This window comes from Lacerta agilis, chromosome 10 (genome assembly GCF_009819535.1).
Source record: "Lacerta agilis isolate rLacAgi1 chromosome 10, rLacAgi1.pri, whole genome shotgun sequence".
NCBI classification, from domain to species: domain Eukaryota; kingdom Metazoa; phylum Chordata; class Lepidosauria; order Squamata; family Lacertidae; genus Lacerta; species Lacerta agilis.
Window position 1 is genome coordinate 57241796 of NC_046321.1, and position 20789 is coordinate 57262584.

At 44.7% G+C, this 20789-nt stretch overlaps 1 protein-coding gene across 1 annotated transcript in view; it reads left to right on the top strand.

The window, feature by feature from the left end:
• The first annotated feature begins 234 nt into the window (after positions 1 to 234).
• The window catches only part of MAPK11 (mitogen-activated protein kinase 11), a 47472-nt gene continuing 26917 nt past the window's right edge, over positions 235 to 20789 (top strand). Inside the window, exon 1 of the mRNA XM_033161871.1 lies at positions 235 to 410. Coding sequence (XP_033017762.1) covers positions 298 to 410 — 113 coding nt within the window. The 5' untranslated portion in view covers positions 235 to 297. The remainder of the gene's footprint in view (positions 411 to 20789) is intronic.

Here is a 20789-nt window from a genome sequence, read left to right on the forward strand (position 1 = left end):
ACCCACCCTTATGGTGCCGGGGGCCGCCAGCTTGTTCTTTTCGAGGGGAGATCCCGCCCCTCGGCTCCTTCTCCCTTTCCCTCGACTTCATTCATCCCGTCCCTCCTCCTCCTCCTCCTCCTCTCCTCCTCCCTTTTCCCCTCCCCCTAACGCCTCCTCCCTGCCGGCGGTGGTTTCCTGGCTGGCTGGCTAGCTGGCTCTGCAACTTCCAGCTGTAGCTGCCTGGCTGGGTCTCCGCCTCTGCCTCTGCTTCTGCTTGTGCTGCTGCTGCTGCCGGCGCTGCCGGCTGGGGGGAAAATGTCCGAGCGAGGCGGCTTCTACAAGCAGGAGCTGAACAAGACGGTGTGGGAGGTGCCCCAGCGCTACCAGCACCTGACCCCGGTGGGCTCGGGGGCGTACGGCTCCGTATGGTAGGTGGAGGCTGCTCCGGAAAGGGGGGGCCAGCCAGGACAGGAGGGCTGCTCTGCTGCGCATTAGCAGCAGAAGGAGAAGGTGAGCGGTGAGCCCCAGGCAAAAAGGCTCCGCTCCAGCCGTGCAAGGTTTTTTTTTTTTTCCTCGCCGGAGCTGCGGGAAGCAAACAATGCCAGCGAGCAGCTCGGCGCTGGAGCCGCTAGGCCTGCCTGGTGCGTCCTCGGGCAGGCGTGGAAAGCCAGCGCGCACAATGGGTGCGCCCCATAGACAAGGCGTCCCCAGGATCTGCATGCGTCCAGGGTTAATTTGGGGGGGGGGGAGACGGCGACACCTGCGCGGATTGTACGCACAGGCAGGTTGTACGCAGCTGCCGTACTTAAGGGGCCTCCCTGGGTGCATGGGCGAAAGCCAGCCACCTAGGCATGTATACCCCCCGGGATGATAGGTACACGTACGGGAAGGTACGCTCGGAGGCAGGTGCGATCCCAACCCCTGGTAGCTGCTTGGTGGGAAAGCAGGTGCACAGGTGATGGATTGGCATGTGTTCCTTAGTAGGCCAGGCGAAGGGGGTGGACGTTGGGTGTGCATATATGAAAGCGTGCATATGCAATGTACAAACTGATCATATTTCACTAAGGATAATAATTTTGGGGTGGAGAACAAGAGATTCAAGGTGGGCTAGGTGCTCTGAACAGGAGCAGGTCCGTGGGTGTGTACACACACACACACACACACACTCCTATATAGCATAGTAAGAAAATGCTTCTTCCTTTTTGTCTCGCGTTTTGTGTGTGCAGAGCCTGAGTGTGTATTTGCGGACAGCTGCGTGCAAGGTGCATAGTATAACAATAGGTAGCACCCCTCCCCATGGAATGCATGTGTGCGTTGGCCTATAGCCCTGTGCTGTGTGTCACGGGTGGGGGGTGGGCTGTGTTCATTTTCCTGCCTTTTCCCTGCCCCCACCGGGAGTTCGGAGCGCACACAGAGAGAGGCAGAGCTGAGCTGCGCTCTCACAATGCCATTCAGCCTGGAATTCCTCGCGGGTTGCTAAGGGTAACCCTGGGCCATGCCAGCCATTGAAAGAGGTTTCCCCAGACTATTTTTAAGACCTCCTCCTCCTCCTCACCGCAGAAGTGCACGGCTGAATGGGGCTGTGGCAGAGCGGTGCTTTTATTCACACTGCCATTGTGGTCAAGTCCTAAGTGTGCTTTTAGGAACTGGGAGCAACACATGAAAATACGGACTGACCTCCCCCTCCGGATGAGCGAAATATTAGACCCCGTTCTCTGCTTCTTCAGAAGCATTGCATGGCATGGCAGCTTCAGATACCTTCCTCCGAAACAGTGTTTCCCAAACTTGAGTCTCCAGCTGCTTTTGGACTACAATTCCCACCATCCCTGAGTACTGGCCCTGCTCGCTACGGATGATGGGAGTTGTAGTCTGAAAACAGTTTTGAGAAACTCTGAAATAATGTTATCCTTTATCCAGTCACTCATGACATTGCTTGCAACATTGGGGGGGGGGGGTGGCGGCCTTGTGTTGGCTCTGTTGTGCAAGCCAGGAGCATTGATTTAGCAATAGTAATGGTGTTAGCTGTCACTTGTTTAGGGCATGGTCGGAAGCAACCAAAGTTGTGGAAACTAGGCAGCGTCTCTGGGCCTGGTGAGTGCCTGGGCGAGTGATCGGTACTCACCATGAATCCATCTAGCTCAGTATTATAACAAGTATTGTCTTCACTGACTGGCAACAGTTATCCAGGTTTCAGGCAGGGTTCTCTCCCAATTATATGTGGATTTGCTGGGGATTGAACTTGGAGACTTCTGCAGCCAAGCTCTACCACTGAGCTATGGCCCTTCCCTAAAAAAAAAAGAATCCTATGTATAGTCCATGGAGGAAAAGGATGTGTGGAGGACAGAAATGCAATAAAGACAAGAATATATAAATGCTGTAAGGTTTTCATCGCGACTTCCTGCTTTTGCGTGGTTAGTAGAAAGCAGAGAATGGGAGTGAATTGACCGTTTCCATAATGGAGGGAAGTAAACACTGGTGTTTCCCCCAAAGTTGCATTGGGACTGCTGCTGTTTTGCTTGTTCATAAACCATTTGGAGCAGTGAAATGTATGGATGATGCCAGTTCATTCATAAGGGTGAAACCCGAAGCTGCCTGTGGGAAAACGGCCAAAGGATCTGTCAAAACTTTGCGGTTTGACAGCAAAAACGGCAAAGAGGATAGTCAGGTAACAAAGGGCCCAAAACACTGGGTCATAAACAATCTGCGGTGTTGCCTGTGCACCCTGATGGGGTCCTGTGAGTGTACAGGAAATGCGCCTTGGGGTTGTGGTAAACACCTCGCTGGAGGCATCAACTCAGCGTGCAGTGATAGGAAATTCTCTTGTGTTTCAAATTTCTTGGAAAGGGGTTGAAAGTAAAGTGCTGGCCTCATAATGCTTTTATGTGAGTCTTTGCTGTGGCTACATTAGGAATTATGTGAACAGCCTAGGAGCCAACTCCAGGGGGCGGTGGGTGCTTGGATACCCACAATAATATAATTTGGGGGGGGGCACCCACAAAGTCTAAGAATGGCAGGCAGTTTCTGTGGTGCTGTCTCTGAAAGAGAAGCAGTTCAGCTCCGCCCTCCTCAGCCAGCCAGCGAATCACCGTTTTTTGGGGAGGGGGCTCGGACCAGGAAACAGGGTCTCTCTGCCTCTGAGTCTAAGCCCCTCCCCACCCCAAAATGGAAAGAAGCAGAAGTCCCAGCAAAGGAAGAATGGATACAAAACAGTTTGGAATATGCAGAAATGGCGAAACCTACCGGAAGAATAAGAAATCAAGATAACTAACTTTTTATAAAAGAATGGAAATGGTTTATTGAATATTTACAGATAAATCGCAAACAGATAAAAACAATTTAGCAGGATTATTGTAATAACCTGCAGTTTTTTAAGAGTATATATTTACAGTTGATAATTAAATGAGCAAGTTAAATGAATCTGGATATGCAGAAGATATTTTTTTATTTTTTTAAAAAAAGAACTGCAGAATGAGGGGGGAAGGAAGTCAAATTTTGAAATGTTAAATTGGTTGTAAAACTAATGAAAATGTATACATTTGAAAAAGTGTAAATAAGAAACTAAGAAAAAAAAGAAAAGGGTGTCTCACTGCCTGTGGAAAGGAGGAGGAAGAGGAGCCACTGCCACAATTCGGATGTGTGACATCATACACGCACATCTGCATATAGTGTCACATGTACTACGTGCAGGAGTGTGCATGTGACATTATGGCGGTGGGCACCCACAACCCTGAGGTTGAGATGGCTCCCCTGATGAGGAACAGTGCAACGTCTGTAGTCCTATAAGAAAGAACAAATACTTTTATTTGGAGTTTGGAGATCTTTTCCCCGTGAGGAGAGTTGAAAGGATCTGAAGCTTTTTAGTCTACAAAATACAGGATTAAAGGGGATTTTATATATATATATAACTATTAAGAACAGTATGGAGAAAGTGGTCAGAAACAAACTTTCCCCTCTTCTACATTGAGCAGCAATAGGCTCAGAACAGCCTATTTCAGAAAATGCAGTATCAATTTATGGAACTCAGGGTGCCGCAGAATGGTACTGGTTGCTAGCTGAAACAGCTTTGAAAGGAGAACAGACAAATTCAAGAGGATAGTTATATATCAGCAGTTCTGTGTCCTGAATAGCTAATTGGGAATGTCCATGTTCAGAGGCCGTATACTAGAAGCTGGGCTCACAAGGAGAACAAGTGTTGCCTTCAAGGCCTACTTGCGGGTTTCCCAGAGGCATTGTGCTAGCCCTTGCTGGAAATAAGGTACAAGCTATATGAACCAGATGGTCTGATCGAACAGGCCTCTTCTTATGTTCTTAAGTTCTTATTTGGCTTTTGTAAGGATTACCGAGAAGTGATTTGAGTACTCAAAATGTATTATGTAAATGCCGAATGTTTCCGATGACTGGTGTTGCTACTCGAGTGAACACAGTCATTGCGTGGCGTTTTTTTCTGGGACCTCATGGTGCGATCCTGGTGGAGCTGGGAAGCTCTCAATTAGCCTCTTTTTTCTGCCTTAAAGAACGGAGGCTTGCTCAAACTATGATGCCACAGGTGTCCAGGACATGTTAAAGAACTCATGAGATTGCCGTTGTGTGGTGGGTAAACACGACATCATCTGAATCCACTCAGCGTGCTTCAAGCAAAGGTATAATTTGGTCATGTGGTTCGGAGGATGCAGGAGGTTGAAAGCCCTGGCTTTGTGATATGACGTGGTGGAAAAGCCCAGAATTCATTGTGCTGGCATGTGCATGCGTTCAGTTTCTTGTGTGTTGCAGACAAAAGCAGCATTTTAGTGTCTCTGTTTTCACACGCTCGGTGTGTCAGTGCTACAGCAGGGAACATATTGTGCCTCAGCTGTCTAAACAATGGCTGCTGATAAGACCGGAGATATGGAAAGCTCATGATGGTGACCAAAGAAGGCTAGTAATAATCTTGCACTTGAGAATGCCTAGCCTAGAAATGTTGGGTGCCTTTTCATATGCATGCCTCAGAAGCTTCCCGGTTCAGCCCTGAGCATCCCCAAATAAAAAGGGAATGTCACATAGCAATATTTGGGGGAAAGACCGGACACAGACCTGCTTAGCTTCCAACAGACTTGGTGGCCTCATGTGCCTTCTGTCCACATGTTAAGAATAGCTGCCTTATTCTGAGTCCATTGGCTCGCCTTCCTTGGTAATGTCTGTGAACTGGCTGTGGCTCAATAGGGTTTCAGACAGGTGTGTTCCCCAGCCCTGCCTAGGAATGATGGGGATTGAACCTGACACCTTCTGCATGCAAAGCTTTGCCGCCCGACCCCTTACATTGCTTACATGCCAATTCCTTAGAGGAAAAAGTGATCTCATGGCGATCACAAAACTTCCTTATCATATCTGCTTAGCCTCAAGATTATTGTGGAGGTAAAAGCTTGCATGATTTGCAATATTTGATAAGTCACAGGGATACATCGGTTGGACAATACCATGGGAGAAGTGGTTTGCACTCTTAGTAATGGGAAAGAACTCTGTGTGTGTGTGTGTGTGTGTGTGTGTGTGTTTACAGCCAGCCTCTCTTGTCAAAACATTGACTTCTTCCCTGTAGCAATGCCAGTGATTTCGCAGAGTCATTGTGTGAAACAGACATAAAATTTAGTTTCTGAGAAGGCAAAGTAGCCTCGTTTCGATACTGCGAATTATTTGCAGGACTGTTTTGAGAGCTTATTGATAACATCTTTCTGTGAAAAGTTGCTGCTTTCTGCTGCTTGCTGTCTGCTGCAGGTTATTTGGTTCCCTGGCTTGCTTCTCTCTCACTTTCTCCCATGATTGTTTTCCGCTTTGTGTTTGTGTAAGTGATGCGGCTGTTGGCAAACAGGGTAACGTGAGTGTTGACTTAAGGCAGGAGAACAATGATCTCATTGGAAACAATGCTGATTTGGGGGTGAGAAACAGCCTGTGCTTCTCAGGAGGGTCACCATCCTTCTTCATAGCAATACTTACCCCTACTACCAGCCTCTGAGTTATATTCTGCCATACAAAACTACAGAAATGAATGATAAATCTTGGTTTGATTAAAACCAATTATTACTTTAGCCCTGTGTTGATTGAGTTTTCCAGAATTATTACTGTTGTCTGAAAGAGAAATGTTCAATTCTAAAGACATTTGAAAGGCAATAAGGAACAATTGGGAGCAAACTTTAAACTCCATCTTTTCCTGATGTCAGGTGTGAGGCTTGTGGGTGTGGTGTGGGGCAAGCTGGTTCAAGGACCAACTTTGGACCTGTGGCAGGTTTAATTTGTGCCCATGGGCCAGAGATTTCCCACTGCTTCCATAAATGTTGGCACAGGGCTATCAATTAATTGGACAAATATATGCTAATAAAAGAACATCCAGATTTTCAGCTTTCAGGTAACTCTTAATTGGGCACAACAGAAAAGTAGCTAAGGGGATAAGATAAGATAAGATAATTTTTATTTATACCCCGCCCTTCCCAGTCAAAAACCGGGCTCAGGGTGGCTAACACTAATTAAAATCACAGCAAAAACATAAAAACAATAAATTTAAAATACAAATTTAAATACAAATTTAAAAATTCAAAATTAAAACTGCAGTCTCATTTTCAAATAGCCCACCAATAAAAGAATGAAGCATAACTATCAAACTGAAACCAACCCAAAGGCCAGGTGGAACAGCTCCGTCTTGCAGGCCCTGCGGAAAGATGCCAAATCCCGCAGGGCCCTGGTCTCTTGTGATAGACTGTTCCACCAAGCCGGTGCCAATACCGAGAAAGCCCTGGCCCTAGTTGAGGCCAACCTAGCATTTTTGTTGCTCGGGACCTCCAAAAGATTATTATTTGAGGACCTTAAGGTCCTACACGGGACATACCAGGAGAGCCGGTCCCTTAGGTACTGGTGAAAAATCATATGATTCAGGTATTATTCAGCCAAGGTTCAGCTTCACAGATTCTTGTTTGGAGAGGCAATAAATGGGTGATTCATATTCTTTCTAGATTGTTGCCTTGTTGTTAGGTTCTTTATTATTATTATTATTATTATTATTATTATTATTATTTTATGCATGTATATATTGCTTAGAATACTGAGTGGAAAGTAAAACTTCAAAATTTAAATTATTATTAATAATAATAATAATACTCTTGTAAATGTCTATCTAGAATCTTCCTGTCTGTCTGTGTTAAGGGTCTGTAACAGGTTCTTGGATAGCTGATAACACCAGTGTTGCAGGTTGGACTAGATCAGGGGTAGGCAACCTAAGGCCCGTGGGCCGGATGCGGCCCAATCGCCTTCTCTATCCGGCCCACAGATGGTCTGGGAATCAGCATGTTTTTACATGAGTAGAATGTGTCCTTTTATTTAAAATGCATCTCTGGGTTATTTGTGGGGCCTGTCTGGTGTTTTTACATGAGTAAGAATGTGTGCTTTTATTTAAAATGCATCTCTGGGTTATTTGTAGGGCATAGGAATTCGTTCATTCCTCCCCCCCCAAAAAAAATAGTCCAGCCCACCACACGGTCTGAGGGACGGTGGACCGGGCCCATGGCTGGAAAAGGTTGCTGACCCCTGGACTAGATGATCCTCAGGGTTCCTTCCAGCTTTACAATTCTATGATTTCTGTGTTGGGAACCAGCCTGTGGGACTTTCCAGACCACAGTCCTCACTTCTCTGTGTCCTCCTCTGAATGCTTCTCTCTGCCTGGAATGGATCTTTGAAATGGGCTAATTCCTCTTGCTTTCCTGGATTGAGAAATGTGACTAGAAGCCACTGACTTTTGCCAAATGTTACTTACTGTTCAGTCATGTTGTATCATGGACTGGTTGGATACAGTGGAATGGTGCGAGGAACCAGCTGGGGAACACCCCCTCCCCCAAAAGGAAGAAGACTCAGAACCAGGGGAGTGGTGGTGGGACAACAAGGAGTGGTCAGACGAGAAGACTGGGAAAAGGAGGTGTAGGAAGCTGAAGAGGATTAGTGAGTGGGATGAGTCTGTGGCGGAGAAAAGTCAAGAATCAGAGGAAGAAGCTAAAGCAGGAAAGGGAGGAGACCAAGAGGCAGGGATGATTCAGGCTGGTGAAGAGGCATGGGTGTCTTCCCCTTCCTGCTGTGACAAACTCATCCCCTTTGGTCTCCCAGAACCAGAAGAGGCATGGAAAGGGCAAAGGAGGAGTTAGCTTCACACAGGTGCAGTCTCAGATTGCTTGGAGGAAACCTTGGAGAGGACGAGACTTCGGCCTTCAGTCTCAGCAACTGCTTCATGGGAGCAAGACCTGTCAGAGAAGAGATGCTGTGCTCATTAGGCCTGACACTCCGGTGCTGATCCTGTTTTTGCTATATATATATACAGTATATAAAAAGAGTTAACTCCTACTTGCATAGCTGACAGCTTTCCCCCTTTTTTGCGAGAAATTTCCTTATTCCAGAGCCGTTTCCCATTGCAAAAAAAGGGAAAGTTGACAGCTATGGCCGTTTCCCAATGCAAAAAAAAAAGAAGGTTGACAGCTCTGAACTTTCTCAGTTGTCACCCACATTTGCTCTGGCCCACCTTGGCATGCAGACCCTGAAAGTGAATGCAGCCTTTAGGCTGAGAATTATTTCCTTCCTAATGAGTGTTGGACTGGACCATTAAGACCTGGGTTCAAATCCCCCCTGTGCCATGAAGCTCGCTGGGCTGTCTCTCAGCTTCGTTTTGTTGAAAGGACAAAATTGATATGAAGTCACTAGCTGTTTGGCAGGGTGAAACGCTAATTAAACAATAAAAAACAATAAAAAACCCAAACTTCCTGTTTTGCAATTAGTAAGTTCATAGACTGTGTCACATCTCTTAAAAATTTAATTTTAGGACACATCATGGAGGGACTGGCTTTTCTGGTAGAAATGTTTGCCCACGAGTGACAAGTTGTTCTTGGGTCATAGTCATTTTTTAAAGTGAATTCATGCAACCTCTGAAAGACCAGTCTCACTCAAGTAGCTGCTGTCATGATGTCAGAAGCACTGGATCGGATACTGCACACTGCTGTAACCAAAGTTTGAATTAAGACACAGTGTGTGACGTTAAAAGTGCCATCTCTAATGCACATTAAAAAAGATTTACAGCATTTGTACTATTCAAACTCTTTTTGTCTGGGACTTAACCCCACTCCATTCCTGCCACACACACACACACACCCCAAGTAATTTGAATCATTATGTGAAATAACTAATGATGCAACCCTATGCCCACTTTCACAGGATTCCGTTTCTTGAAGGTGAATGAAATTTTATTGCAAATGAAATGGTTAGGATGGGAAAGCATTTTTTACACTGAAGAAGAAGTGTGCATGCACACGAAAGCTCATACCAGGAACAAACTCAGTTGGTCTCTAAGGTGCTACTAGAAAGAATTTTCGATTTTGTTTTGACTATGGCAGACCAACACGGCTACCCACCTGTAACATTTTTTACACTGACATTAAAAAAAAAAATCCTGCTGCAGAATTCTAAGGGTTTTTACCCAATGCTGCTGTTCTTCTAATGGACTTCCACTGGTGCAACAGAACTTCCATTTCTTCTCCTCTTCCATGCAGGCCCCTGTGCTCCTCAAAATGTTTTCCAGAGATTTGGGGGCCTCCAGAGCAGCTATTGGGATGTGTAGGGAGAGAGAGGGGGGGAACTCTGCAGTGCTGTATTGCAGTGTTTTTCAACCACTGTTCCGCGGCACACTAGTGTGCCGCGAGATGTTGCCTGGTGTGCCGTGGGAAAAATTGAAAAATTCAAGAGAATTACTTTATATATAGTCAATATAGGCACAGAGTTAAATTTTTTTACATTTTCTAATGGTGGTGTGCCTCATGATTTTTTTCATGAAACAAGTGTGCCTTTGCCCAAAAAAGGTTGAAAAACACTGCTGTATTGGATAGAACCCAACACCTGTCATTTCCTTCCATGAATAGAACAGTTTACATTCACAGAGTGGGGCTCTCCCATCTCCCCCTCCCTTCTGTAGCCTGTGCTTACCTGAAAATCTGTGTCTGGAGGACTCTTGGGAACAGTGTGGGACATGGGCTGCAAATGCTGGGTGGGGGCTTGGTGGCCATCTCCCACTTTCTTTCCTGAAAGGAAGAATAGCTTAGGATCCAAGCCAGTATCCAAGAGGCTGTTGAATTGCTTCTAAAAAATTGCACCAGATATGTCCTTTCCTACATCAATAGCAGTTCTCCGTCAAAAAGGTCATAGATTTGCCACACATCTACTCAAACTACTGAAACTCAAGATGCATGTAGCTCAGAATTCTCTCTGCAGTCACGCAGATGTGCGCTCATTTGCCACACATGATGTTCTGCACATGGCTGTCCCACTATGCTGCGTGGAAATGTTATCCTACTTGGAAATCTGGTATGCTTTTAAGTGGCCCTAAGTGGCAAGTTTAGGGCTGAGGTATTGGGTTCAGTTGCACAACAAAATAATTACATGTTTCCGCTATGTAGGTCAGCTGAAGACGTATGAGGCCAAGGCTTGTTCTTTGATTGTGTCTCTGGCAACCGAGGAAAAAGGAAGACTGTGTGCCCAATGTAGATTAACTTTGGCTTACTTTGTGCTCTGCCTCATATTTGTTGCAGTGTTTTGCTTGCATAGACTGTTTCTTGTTCTTTTAGCAGGTGTGGGTGAGGGACTTCTGGCCTTCAAAATGTTATTGGGCTCCCAACTCCCATCAGCACCATGTCCAGCGGTCAGACAAATGGGAGTTGTAACCCAACAGCATTTGATGGAGCACAAATTAGCCACCTCTGTCCTTATATCAAGTTTCTCTCTTGTAGCCGTGGGGTGCATGTGTAAATCTCAATTGGTCAACCTCCCAATTTATCATTCAGCCTCCAATTTAACATTCGGGGGGGGGGTACTTATTCTGCTCTTGTTATCTGAAGCTTATCTTCTTTTTCATAGTTCCAGTTACAAGTAGGTAGCTGTGTTGGTCTGCCATAAATTGGTCTCCAAGGTGCTACTGGTAGGATTTTTTTTATTTTTCATAAACCTTCCTCTTTCAAATAATTGAGACTGAGATTTATCCCTTGTAACCCATTATGGATTTGTGTTTTCCTAATTGCTCCTGGTTGTTGTTTTCTAATGCCCATGTAGCTATGAAAACCATTTGTGTAGTGAGAGTGCCAAAAAATTTTTTCCTGGGCATAATGATGGAAGCAGAAAACATATACTGCTCAGCAGGTTTGCAGGTGTCCCATTGCTTTATGTATAAAGGAATTCTTGTACCCTAATGCCAGGGGGGAAAGAGAGAACATTAAGGAGCGGATTATTTTGAAAAAGGGGTGGTGCTTCAAATTTATATATTTTTGTGTCTTCTTCTTTTTGTAATCAGTTACTTGCTTCCAGGGACCCAGGTGGCGCTGTGGGTTAAACCACAGAGTTTAGGGCTTGCTGATCAGAAGGTCGGCGGTTTGAATCCCTGCCACGGGGTGAGCTCCCGTTGCTCGGTCCCAGCTCCTGCCCACCTAGCAGTTCGAAAGCACGTCAAAGTGCAAGTAGATAAATAGGGACCGCTCCAGCGGGAAGGTAAACGGCGTTTCCGTGCGCTGCTCTGGTTCTCCAGAAGCGGCTTTGTCATGCTGGCCACATGACCCGGAAGATGTCTGCAGACAAACGCCGGCTCCCTCGGCCTATAGAGCGAGATGAGCGCCGCAACCCCAGAGTCGGACACGACTGGACCTGGTGGTCAGGGGTCCCTTTACTTGCTTCCAAGGTAGGAGCGAACTGAAAAGAAAGCAAAGAGCTGCTCAATAATGGAAGACTTTAGAGTCGCATCTTTTTCATATCCACTCAATAACTTGTTCATTATCTTGGCTGTGCAGAGGTTTGTGGCGTTCAGAATTCACCGCAAGCGGGCAATGGCATGGAGGGAAATAATAGGCAAACAAGACAGTGTTGGAAGCCTTAGAACTGCTTGCTCTATAAACTTGATTGATTTTGCCTAGGATCTATAATAGGGTTGCAATTTCTTCAGTTTTGTGCCTGCTGGCTGTCATTGATCCTAAACACACTGGTGTTGCCTGAAGACACATAGGGTCCCAACTAAGTGTGCAGCCAGTCATGATGTGCCACCCGAAGTATACAGGCTTCCCCAAGGAAATGCAGGTCTCTTCTATCAATGGCTCCCTCACTCTTGACTCGCAAGTCTAGAAACCTAGTAGCACAAAAGTGGGGACTTCATGGTGGAGCATCTTGCGCAAAGCTTGCAAACAACAAAAATTCGATCTCCACGGCCAACAGGTAAATAAATGTCATGTACATAAAGCTTGTCTTTCCGAAACTGCTTGCGGTGCGTAAAATCGTGACGATAGCTAGTCATGTGAAGGGAGTTCCATGTGTTGATCCCTGCCACTGGCCCTGCCACACTGGCATGGATATGCAGGGAGTGGGGCCAGTACTGTGTCCTACATTGCGGGCAGGGCCAGTAAGGAAATAAATCGGGAAATAAACCACTATTTGACTTTTAGGAGACATCTGAAGGCAGCCCTGTATAAGGAAGATGTTAATGTTTGATGCTTTATTGTGTTTTTAGCTTTCTGTTGGGAGCTTCCCAGAGTGGCTGGGGCCACCCAGTCAGATGGGCAGCATACAAATAATCAAATTCTTATTATTTATTATTATTATTAATTGCTTGGAAGTCTTCACGTGGAAAACAGGCGATGGGGGCTTACGTTACCCATCATTACGACTGCCGCAGCAGCCAACTTATATAATAGGCCCCCTTCACAGCCGTGCCCCAGTCTCCCCTTCCACCGCCACCATGCCCCGCCGTCCAACACACTGCCGTGCCCACCACCACTTCTGCCGCAGGAATGCCCTGGCTTTTGCCAAACCCTGGGGAAGCTGGGGTGTGCTTCAAAGTGTTGTTGCTCAGCCACTTGAGTGGCAATGTGGCATGCGAATGCAGCAAGAGCCAGGGAGTTCTGTAAAACATTGCCAGAATGCTTCCCTGTCACCGTCAGCGGCAGAAGTGATGAGGCCATTTCTTGTACTTCTGCCACCTGAGGCGAGTACATCACCCTGCCTCATGGGCGGACCGGCTCTGATAATAGCATTTCCTTGTACGTAAAACAATTTGATGTTGTTGTTGTTGTTGTTGTTGTTGTTACATGCTCTCAGAGCTTGGAATATCTGGGAAACAGATGTCTGAGCCTCAGTGATTTTTGGCCTCGCCATTAGCTAACTGAAAAACAGCCTTCTCTGCTTATTTGTGCCGTTTGGAGGAATTGTCTGATATGGTGTGCATGCACACGAAAGCTCATACCAGGAACAAACTCAGTTGGTCTCTAAGGTGCTACTAGAAAGAATTTTCGATTTTGTCTGATATGGGTGTAACAGATCAGCAACAATTAAACCGGGAGCTTGCACTGTCGCTTTAAAGGCAGCTAAGGGGCAGTTTGCTTTACACCAGGGGTCGGCCACCTTTGGGGGCCTGTGGGCACTTTTGCAAGGCAGGGGAACTATGGCTTAGTGGTAGCTATGGCTTTGTGGTAGCTCACATGCTCTGCGTGTTGAAAGCCCCAGCTTTGAATCACTGAGGTATCTCGAGTTATCTCAAGATTGAGCTTGAGCAAGAGGGACGAGGAAGACTTTTGCCTGAGATCCCAGAGAACTGCTCTCTGTCAGAGTATTCAGCACTGAGCTAAATGGATCAACGCTCTGACTCGATTAAAGCCGTATCAAATATTAGGCCCCAAATATCTGAAAGATTGTTTCCTTCCCTGCGTATTTTCTTGGCTGTTAAGAATGGCAGGAGGGGTCGTTTCTCGGTAGTCCCACTACCCTCAGAGGTTTGGGGCGAGTGCGACTGCCTGAGAGAGGGGGCTTCTCCGTGGTAGCACCTAGCTCTGGGATTCCCTCCCCACAGCAGTGTGCCTGGGACCTTCATTGCGAAGTTTTCATTGTGTGCTGATGGTGCACCTCTGCACTTTGCCTTTGACACCCGAGAAAGCTATTTTAGCACCCACTCTGTTCTCTTCATTGTAATCTGTTTTAATTGTTTTCAATGCTGTGGTTTTTACATGGTTGCAACCCATCCTGGGACCTTATAGTGAAGGGTGGATAAGAAATCTATTAAGCAACAACAACAATAAGTTGTGATGTTCACATGACTGCCTTGGAGAGGCTAAGAGCGGCTTCTTTTCTACTTGAGGAACACATTGCATCCAAGATTATATGCATAACTTTGGTGTGTGAAGGCTGTGGTTTTCTTTAGCTCCCTTCCTTGTCTTCTTTTTGATTAGGAGGGTTACTGCCATGAGGGTTTGTGTCACATTTTCCGTATTGTTTGCAACTGCCCAATTTCCTTTCAGGACAAAACTTACCAGATAACCCTAGTTAAATGCTTAACCTTTGTGTTACACTTTGCTCAGTTACATTATGAAAATTTACAGAGTTGGGTGGTTTCGAGTTGGGAAGGGGTGGAATAGTGTGTGTTGTCTCGTTCTATCTCAATCTTGTTTGGATACTTCAAGGATGCGGAACTTGTGGCTCTCCAAATGTTGCTGGATTACAATACCCATAATCCCTGAACATTGGCCATGCTGGGCTGTAGCCAATTCTACTTGGAGAAGACCCGCTGAAATTAACAGCTCTGGCTAATTTTGGTCTATTAATTTTACAGTGGACCCCCCGGATACGAACTTAATTCGTTCCCGGGGTCCGTTCGCACCCCAAAAATAATGTAAATAGAGGCGGGCTTTTGCGCATGTGCGTGGCGGGATTGAGTGCTACTGTGCATGCGCGCACGCCGAAACCCGGAAGTATACACTTCCGGGTTTGCTGTGGCTGTAACCCGAAGATTCCATATCCAGAGGGATACGTGTAAGTAGTGGTATGGCTGTAATGGGTTTACTCCAATATTTAGTTGGAAACAACCTGCTGGCTGGGACTGATGGGAGCTGGAGTCCGAAAGTATCTCTGGAGGGCCACAGCTTCCCTTTTCCTGGGCTACTGGATTATTTTAGCTTTGGGTTTCTTTGGCTATTTGAGTCCATTGCCGTTACCTTACTGATAAAAGCTCTGCAAGCAATCCTAAGCATTGGGTTCAGTGCAACATCAGTTCATAAGCTGTCTTATTGAGAAACACCTTGCAATGATGACAGTCTGTTTGTCATTTTAGCATTTGCATCTAAAACAAGGGTGAAAAGTGTAGTAACTTTGTAAGTTGCTTCATTCTACCACCACCCAACACAGGAATTAATAAATATTCTGCTCTTCCTCTCTAAGGAGACCAGAGTGCTGTGCTGAAACCAGTAAAACAATATAACATTGCACATATCCAGTATCCGTTTCACATTTCTCTCTGAGTGTATCTGGTGTGTTGCATGATATAGTAGGCAAATACCACTTCCTCTTTGTGTCACATCAGATAAACAAGCAGTTGTGAAAGGGATAATTAATGTTAAAAGAAATAGCAATACCAGCTTTTAACCCTTAGGCTCCTTAGAAATGAGCCTTTGCAATTTCTAGGAGAAAAAACTTGAGTTAATAGTCTTATTCTGACCAGAACGACTGTCTTCAAAACTGTTTTTGTAGATGAGTTTGCATTCTTTATTTGCTGATTTCCACTTTCCTCTCTTGAGTAGAAAGAGAAGATTTGCCTGCAGTGGATTACTGTGGACTGAACCATCTGCAAATATTACAAGTTTGGGACTCTGCACAAACAATTGGCTTTGTTACTAGGGCTGCCAAACCATTAAGGATGCTTTAAATCTGATTATCTGACTTTTAACTGACGAGCCAGTCAATTAATAGTCACATACTATATACTCCAGGGACAAATCAATGTTTTAGGTCCGCCATTCAGTGTTGCTCATCACTCTTCCTGGAACTTAAATGAGATGTTTAAATTGGATTTTCTTCCTTTTTTATTTTATGAACCTTCCTTCAACTGTGCATTGCTGTGGCAACTTATTTAGACAGCAGAGCATCAGAAATGGCTACAATGACAGCCATAGTAAGGAGCGGAATATTTAAAGCTGCACATTAGAACTACTTTAATTGGAGTAACCCCTATTACACTCAGTAGGATTCGTCTACATGTAAATATGCATATGATCAGGCTGCGTGTGAGAGCTTTCATTTGCTTCTGATTAAGAGTGTGCTGATCTTTGTGAAATTCAATGCAAAAAAATGAAAGGGTTCTTGTATTTGTGCGGGTTGCCGTTGCTAGGAGCTCCCACACAAGTATCAACAATGACACTGCAAGACAGCATGAGCAGGTAAAACGCCCAACCCTTTTCTCCATTTCCAGCCCTTAAAAAACCCAGTATGTACTGCTAAGTGCTCCACCTGCAGTCCTGTGCAGATTTACTTGCAAGCAGACCGGCTATGTGTCCTACTTAACAGAGGGCAGCCTTCTACTAGAATAGCTGTCAAAGGACAGTCCTCTCTTTGAAGGCAACCTCAGTTTGGAAACTGCCCAGTCAAATCGTAAGAAGAAGAAGAGGAGGAGGAGTTTGGATTTGATATCCCGCTTTATCACTACCCGAAGGAGTCTCAAAGCGGCTAACATTCTCCTTTCCCTTCCTCCCCCACAACAAACACTCTGTGAGGTGAGTTGGGCTGAGAGACTTCTGAGAAGTGTGATTAGCCCAAGGTCACCCAGCAGCTGCATGTGGAGGAGCGGAGACGCGAACCCGGTTCACCAGATTACGATTCTGCCGCTCTTAACCATTACCGAGTCTACCGCTCTTAACCTGATATAGAAGGTATATCAGGAACCTTGAAGTTGTCCAATATTTAGTATCAGGACAGGCACGCAGGACAATACACGTCAGTCTTCCCATACTATTTCTGAATTTTCCTCTGTACATATAAATTAGCATACACAAATCTGTGCAAATCTGCATGTTTTGCCTTCAATCCTCCTCCTCCTCCTCCTCCTTCCTCTTCTTCTTCTTCTGGTTACCTCTGTGGCAGTGGGCTGGGTACAGAAGGATTCCCCCTCCCACCTACTGGGCTGGAGGAGGGAAATGAGTGGGATTCCTTCAAGACAGTAGTGGCAGCAGTGCTTACCTGACTTCCCGTCACCAGTGGACCCTGGGTGAAATGCTCTTGTTTCTGGTTACCCTGTTGTGGTTAGTTTGGGAGAGAGGAACCACAAGCATAGGCTGGAGACGTAATGCCAACGCCAGCCACTCCATGGCTCGTTCTCTTGATCAACTAATACAGGAGCAGAGTAAGAGCACATATTTGCTTAACTATGCATATGCATATTTGCTTAACTATGATTTATGGCGTAGCATGCATTCAGATGCCACCATTACATGGTCAAAATTAACATGGTTAAGGCAAGCCAAGGGGGAAATCTTGCAGTACGGATAGATTGGCAGAGTTTAAGCCCCACGCTAGGCCTTTGTTCTCTTCTGTGCTTTCTAGCCAGAAAAGCCATTTATGCGTTCACATTTCATTTAAGATTATGAAAGATCATCTTACCCCTTATATGCCCAATCAATCACGGCTCTCTGTAGGTGAGGGCCTCCCACAGATAACCCATTTTATCAGGAGTCCTGTTCTGCACAGTATAGGAATCCAGCCTTTCCATGTTCTGGCACTTACACTTTGTAATTCCCTCTCCTTAAGTATCAGGCAGGCTTTGTCTATCCAGGGTGTATCTTCATTGGAACTGTGTTTAGCTGTTTTATCACTTATGTGGATGCCACCCTGGGCTCCTTTGGAAGGAAGTAGTGCCGGATTTACGTATAAACTAAACAAGCTATAGCTTAAGGCCCCACTCTCTTGGGCCCCCCCCCAAAAAAAAATTAAAGGAAAAAACACCCTGGATGTACATTTCCAAAATATAAGATAAAAAGCAAATGAAATAAAACCTACATACAGCAACAGTGTTTTGTGTTGTGTAGGCTCCTATGATGTAAGTAATGGGCCCCGCCTGCTAGCCTGCTCCCTAAAATATCACTGGTTTGCTCATTTCTATATATATAGGGTGCCTACATTCTGCATGTGCAAATGGCTTTAGATACCTATTAGGTCCATAAAGTACCATATAGCATATATTCAGCACAAAAAAAACAGTGACAATTTGTTGTTGACAAAGGACAGCTGGACAAATAAAAGGCCCCATTACCTTCAGTAATCTTGGTGCATTTGGAGCCAATTTGTTCCAAAGAAGGGGAGTTTACACCAACAAACATAAAGCAATGCATGTGTGATAGGATCTCCATAGAAGTGAATGAAGCATTCTGCTTCCCTGCTTTCAGTTGTCCAGAAAGGCAATTGCTATGGCTGGCTCCAAGAGGCCTGTTCATACTTCCCATAGTTTGAACCAACTGGTTTGTTTCTCCCATGCAAAAACACAGAGGAGGGGACTCTGAATACAAGTAACAAACAGACAAATCGCAGGAACCTAAGTGACAATAAAATGAAAGTGATGAATGAAACGTGAATATAAATATTTGCAAATATATGTGTATAGAATACACAATTTGCACAATGCAAGTTATCCAAGTTGTGGCCGTTGTATACAAATGCAATGATGTTCTCCAAATAATATAAATAATAATTGGTGAGTGTCTCTTTCCTACTTTTTCAGAAGCAAATTGGAGAATTATTAATGAATGGCCCCCTTTTTGCCTCAAATGGGCTATAGCATAGATTTTAAAGCAACATTGAAAATCTGGGTTTAAAAATATTTTAAATCAGGTTTCCTAAACAATGTTATTAGCAAGAAAAGCTTTGCAGAAGCCAAGATCAAACCAAACTTCCTTTCAGGAACAAGATACAGCAGGTAACTTGAATGAGAAATTCTGTAGATCAGTTCAGCAAATGTACATAAGAAAAAAAGGCATTGATCCTTAAAATTCAGCACTATAAGGCACCTGCCCGGCACCTTAGTATTTTTTATATCAATATAAATTTTGGAAAGTGAAATTTAAAAGAATTAAGATTTCGAAACATGGGTTTATTCCACATTTTTAAGAACGTGATTTGTCAGTAAGTCCCATTTATTTGACGTACTTTCTTTGAATATGAGTGCAGGCCAGAATTTCATAGAGTCTGTGATATAGCTGTGTGTGCAGAGGAGTTTCCTGTTCTGTGCTAAGGTGATAGTTTTTAACACGCACTAAATTTCTTCATTGTCATAGGATTATGAGCAGCAGTGCAGCTTCTGTGGCTGTACTTTGTGTTCACATTTGAAGTAAGGTTACCAAAAAAATTTTCCAATGAATCCGGGGACACTTTTCAACTTCCTACTAAATAGATGGATTCTGTGAGGGGACTGATTTGTAAATCCAGGGACTGTCCCCGGGAATTGGGGACGTCTGGTAACCTTAATTTGAAGGCATTCTGTGCACACAATAGGCCAGCTAGATAGAGTCAGCAAGTGTTGTAGGCCAAAAATGGCTTATCTTCTGAGTTTACACCGATAAAACTCAGAGACAAGAGGAGTTAGGAGTCCATTGTTGTTTATTGCTAGGCAATAGGTTACAGTTGAATTGTTTCGCAAAATTGCAACCCCGCCAAAGGGTCGGGGCGGTGGTATTTATAACATTTCAAACAAAGGATTTCAATTTTCACCAATCATGTACATCATTTCCTCATTTCATGTTTAATACACATGCGCAATAAGCTTTAGCAATTTCTGTTGATTCAGCTTTGATTCCCAGCGCTCTCTGTTAAAATAATAACTTCTGTTACATTGTGTTAGTATGCATGTTGGGAACCTGTGTTAGGCGTATCCATTTGACCATGTATCAACTTATGTTCTAGCTTTGTGATCCACATATTAGCTGTACTTCTGCCCCAAATCATCAGTTTCATAAAGCAACAGGTTACCATAACTTCTCTATTAGAAGCACACTCAAGGATTTATAGGGGTTCACATTAGCCTATTTATTGTCGCCCTTTGGGCCACCATCACAATAGGACAAAAACCTTTGGTATTTAGGCTGTGTTAGGCTGCTGAACGGACAACAATATACAGTAGTGCAACTGACTTTCAGGGTTGGTGTGTTGTGCGACAAGCACACAGAGTGCAATGAGATTGAGTGTTTGTGTGGGGAGGAGGGAGGCTCGGTTAATTTCATTGTACACAGGTTGTACATTGACAATGAAGGTATTATTATTAGGTAAGGCTGTGGTTGTGGGAATCATTACAGCAAACGCAACACCTGCATCATAAGGACAGGAGTTGTTCAGCTACCTGCTGATAGGAGAAGAAAATGTTAAGGTTTTGAGTCATCAAGGCCTACATTATCAAAGCCTCAGTCGTTTATATGGAAGGTTTGTTTATTGTCAGTGGCGCCTAAGGCAACCTTTTATAGCCTTGTAAGCTGGTTGGCTTTAATTAACGGTGCACATGAGAAGGCATCATGCAGCATGCCAATGTTTGGCAGGCGTAATTAACACTCGGTACACCTAGACAGGGTGGCAGACTCCGTAATTAATAGAGGCTCCTGTCGGTTCACCAGGGGCCCGGAATCCAGATCTTAGCGCTCCCTATGGAGTCTTGATTTGGGGACCTGGGAGATAGGAAGCCAAATTAATGATGCTAACTCTCTGGGTGTTTGTCACGGCAGATGGGAGCGACAGATATTACCTAGGGATAGTGCTTGTGGTGTCATCACAAGAAATACTTATTTGAGGAGAGGAGAGTTTTCTGTAAAAGGTCGCTATGTTAAGATAATGAAAGAAATAAGTAATTAAGTAAGTAAGTAAGAACATTTCCCCCACAAAGGACATTTGCTTATTTTGGAAATATATAGACATCGAACAAGATATTTGGGTCCGGTTAATGAAAGAGAAACCTTAAGCTGCTCAGCGGACCTTAGTAGAATTGCTAG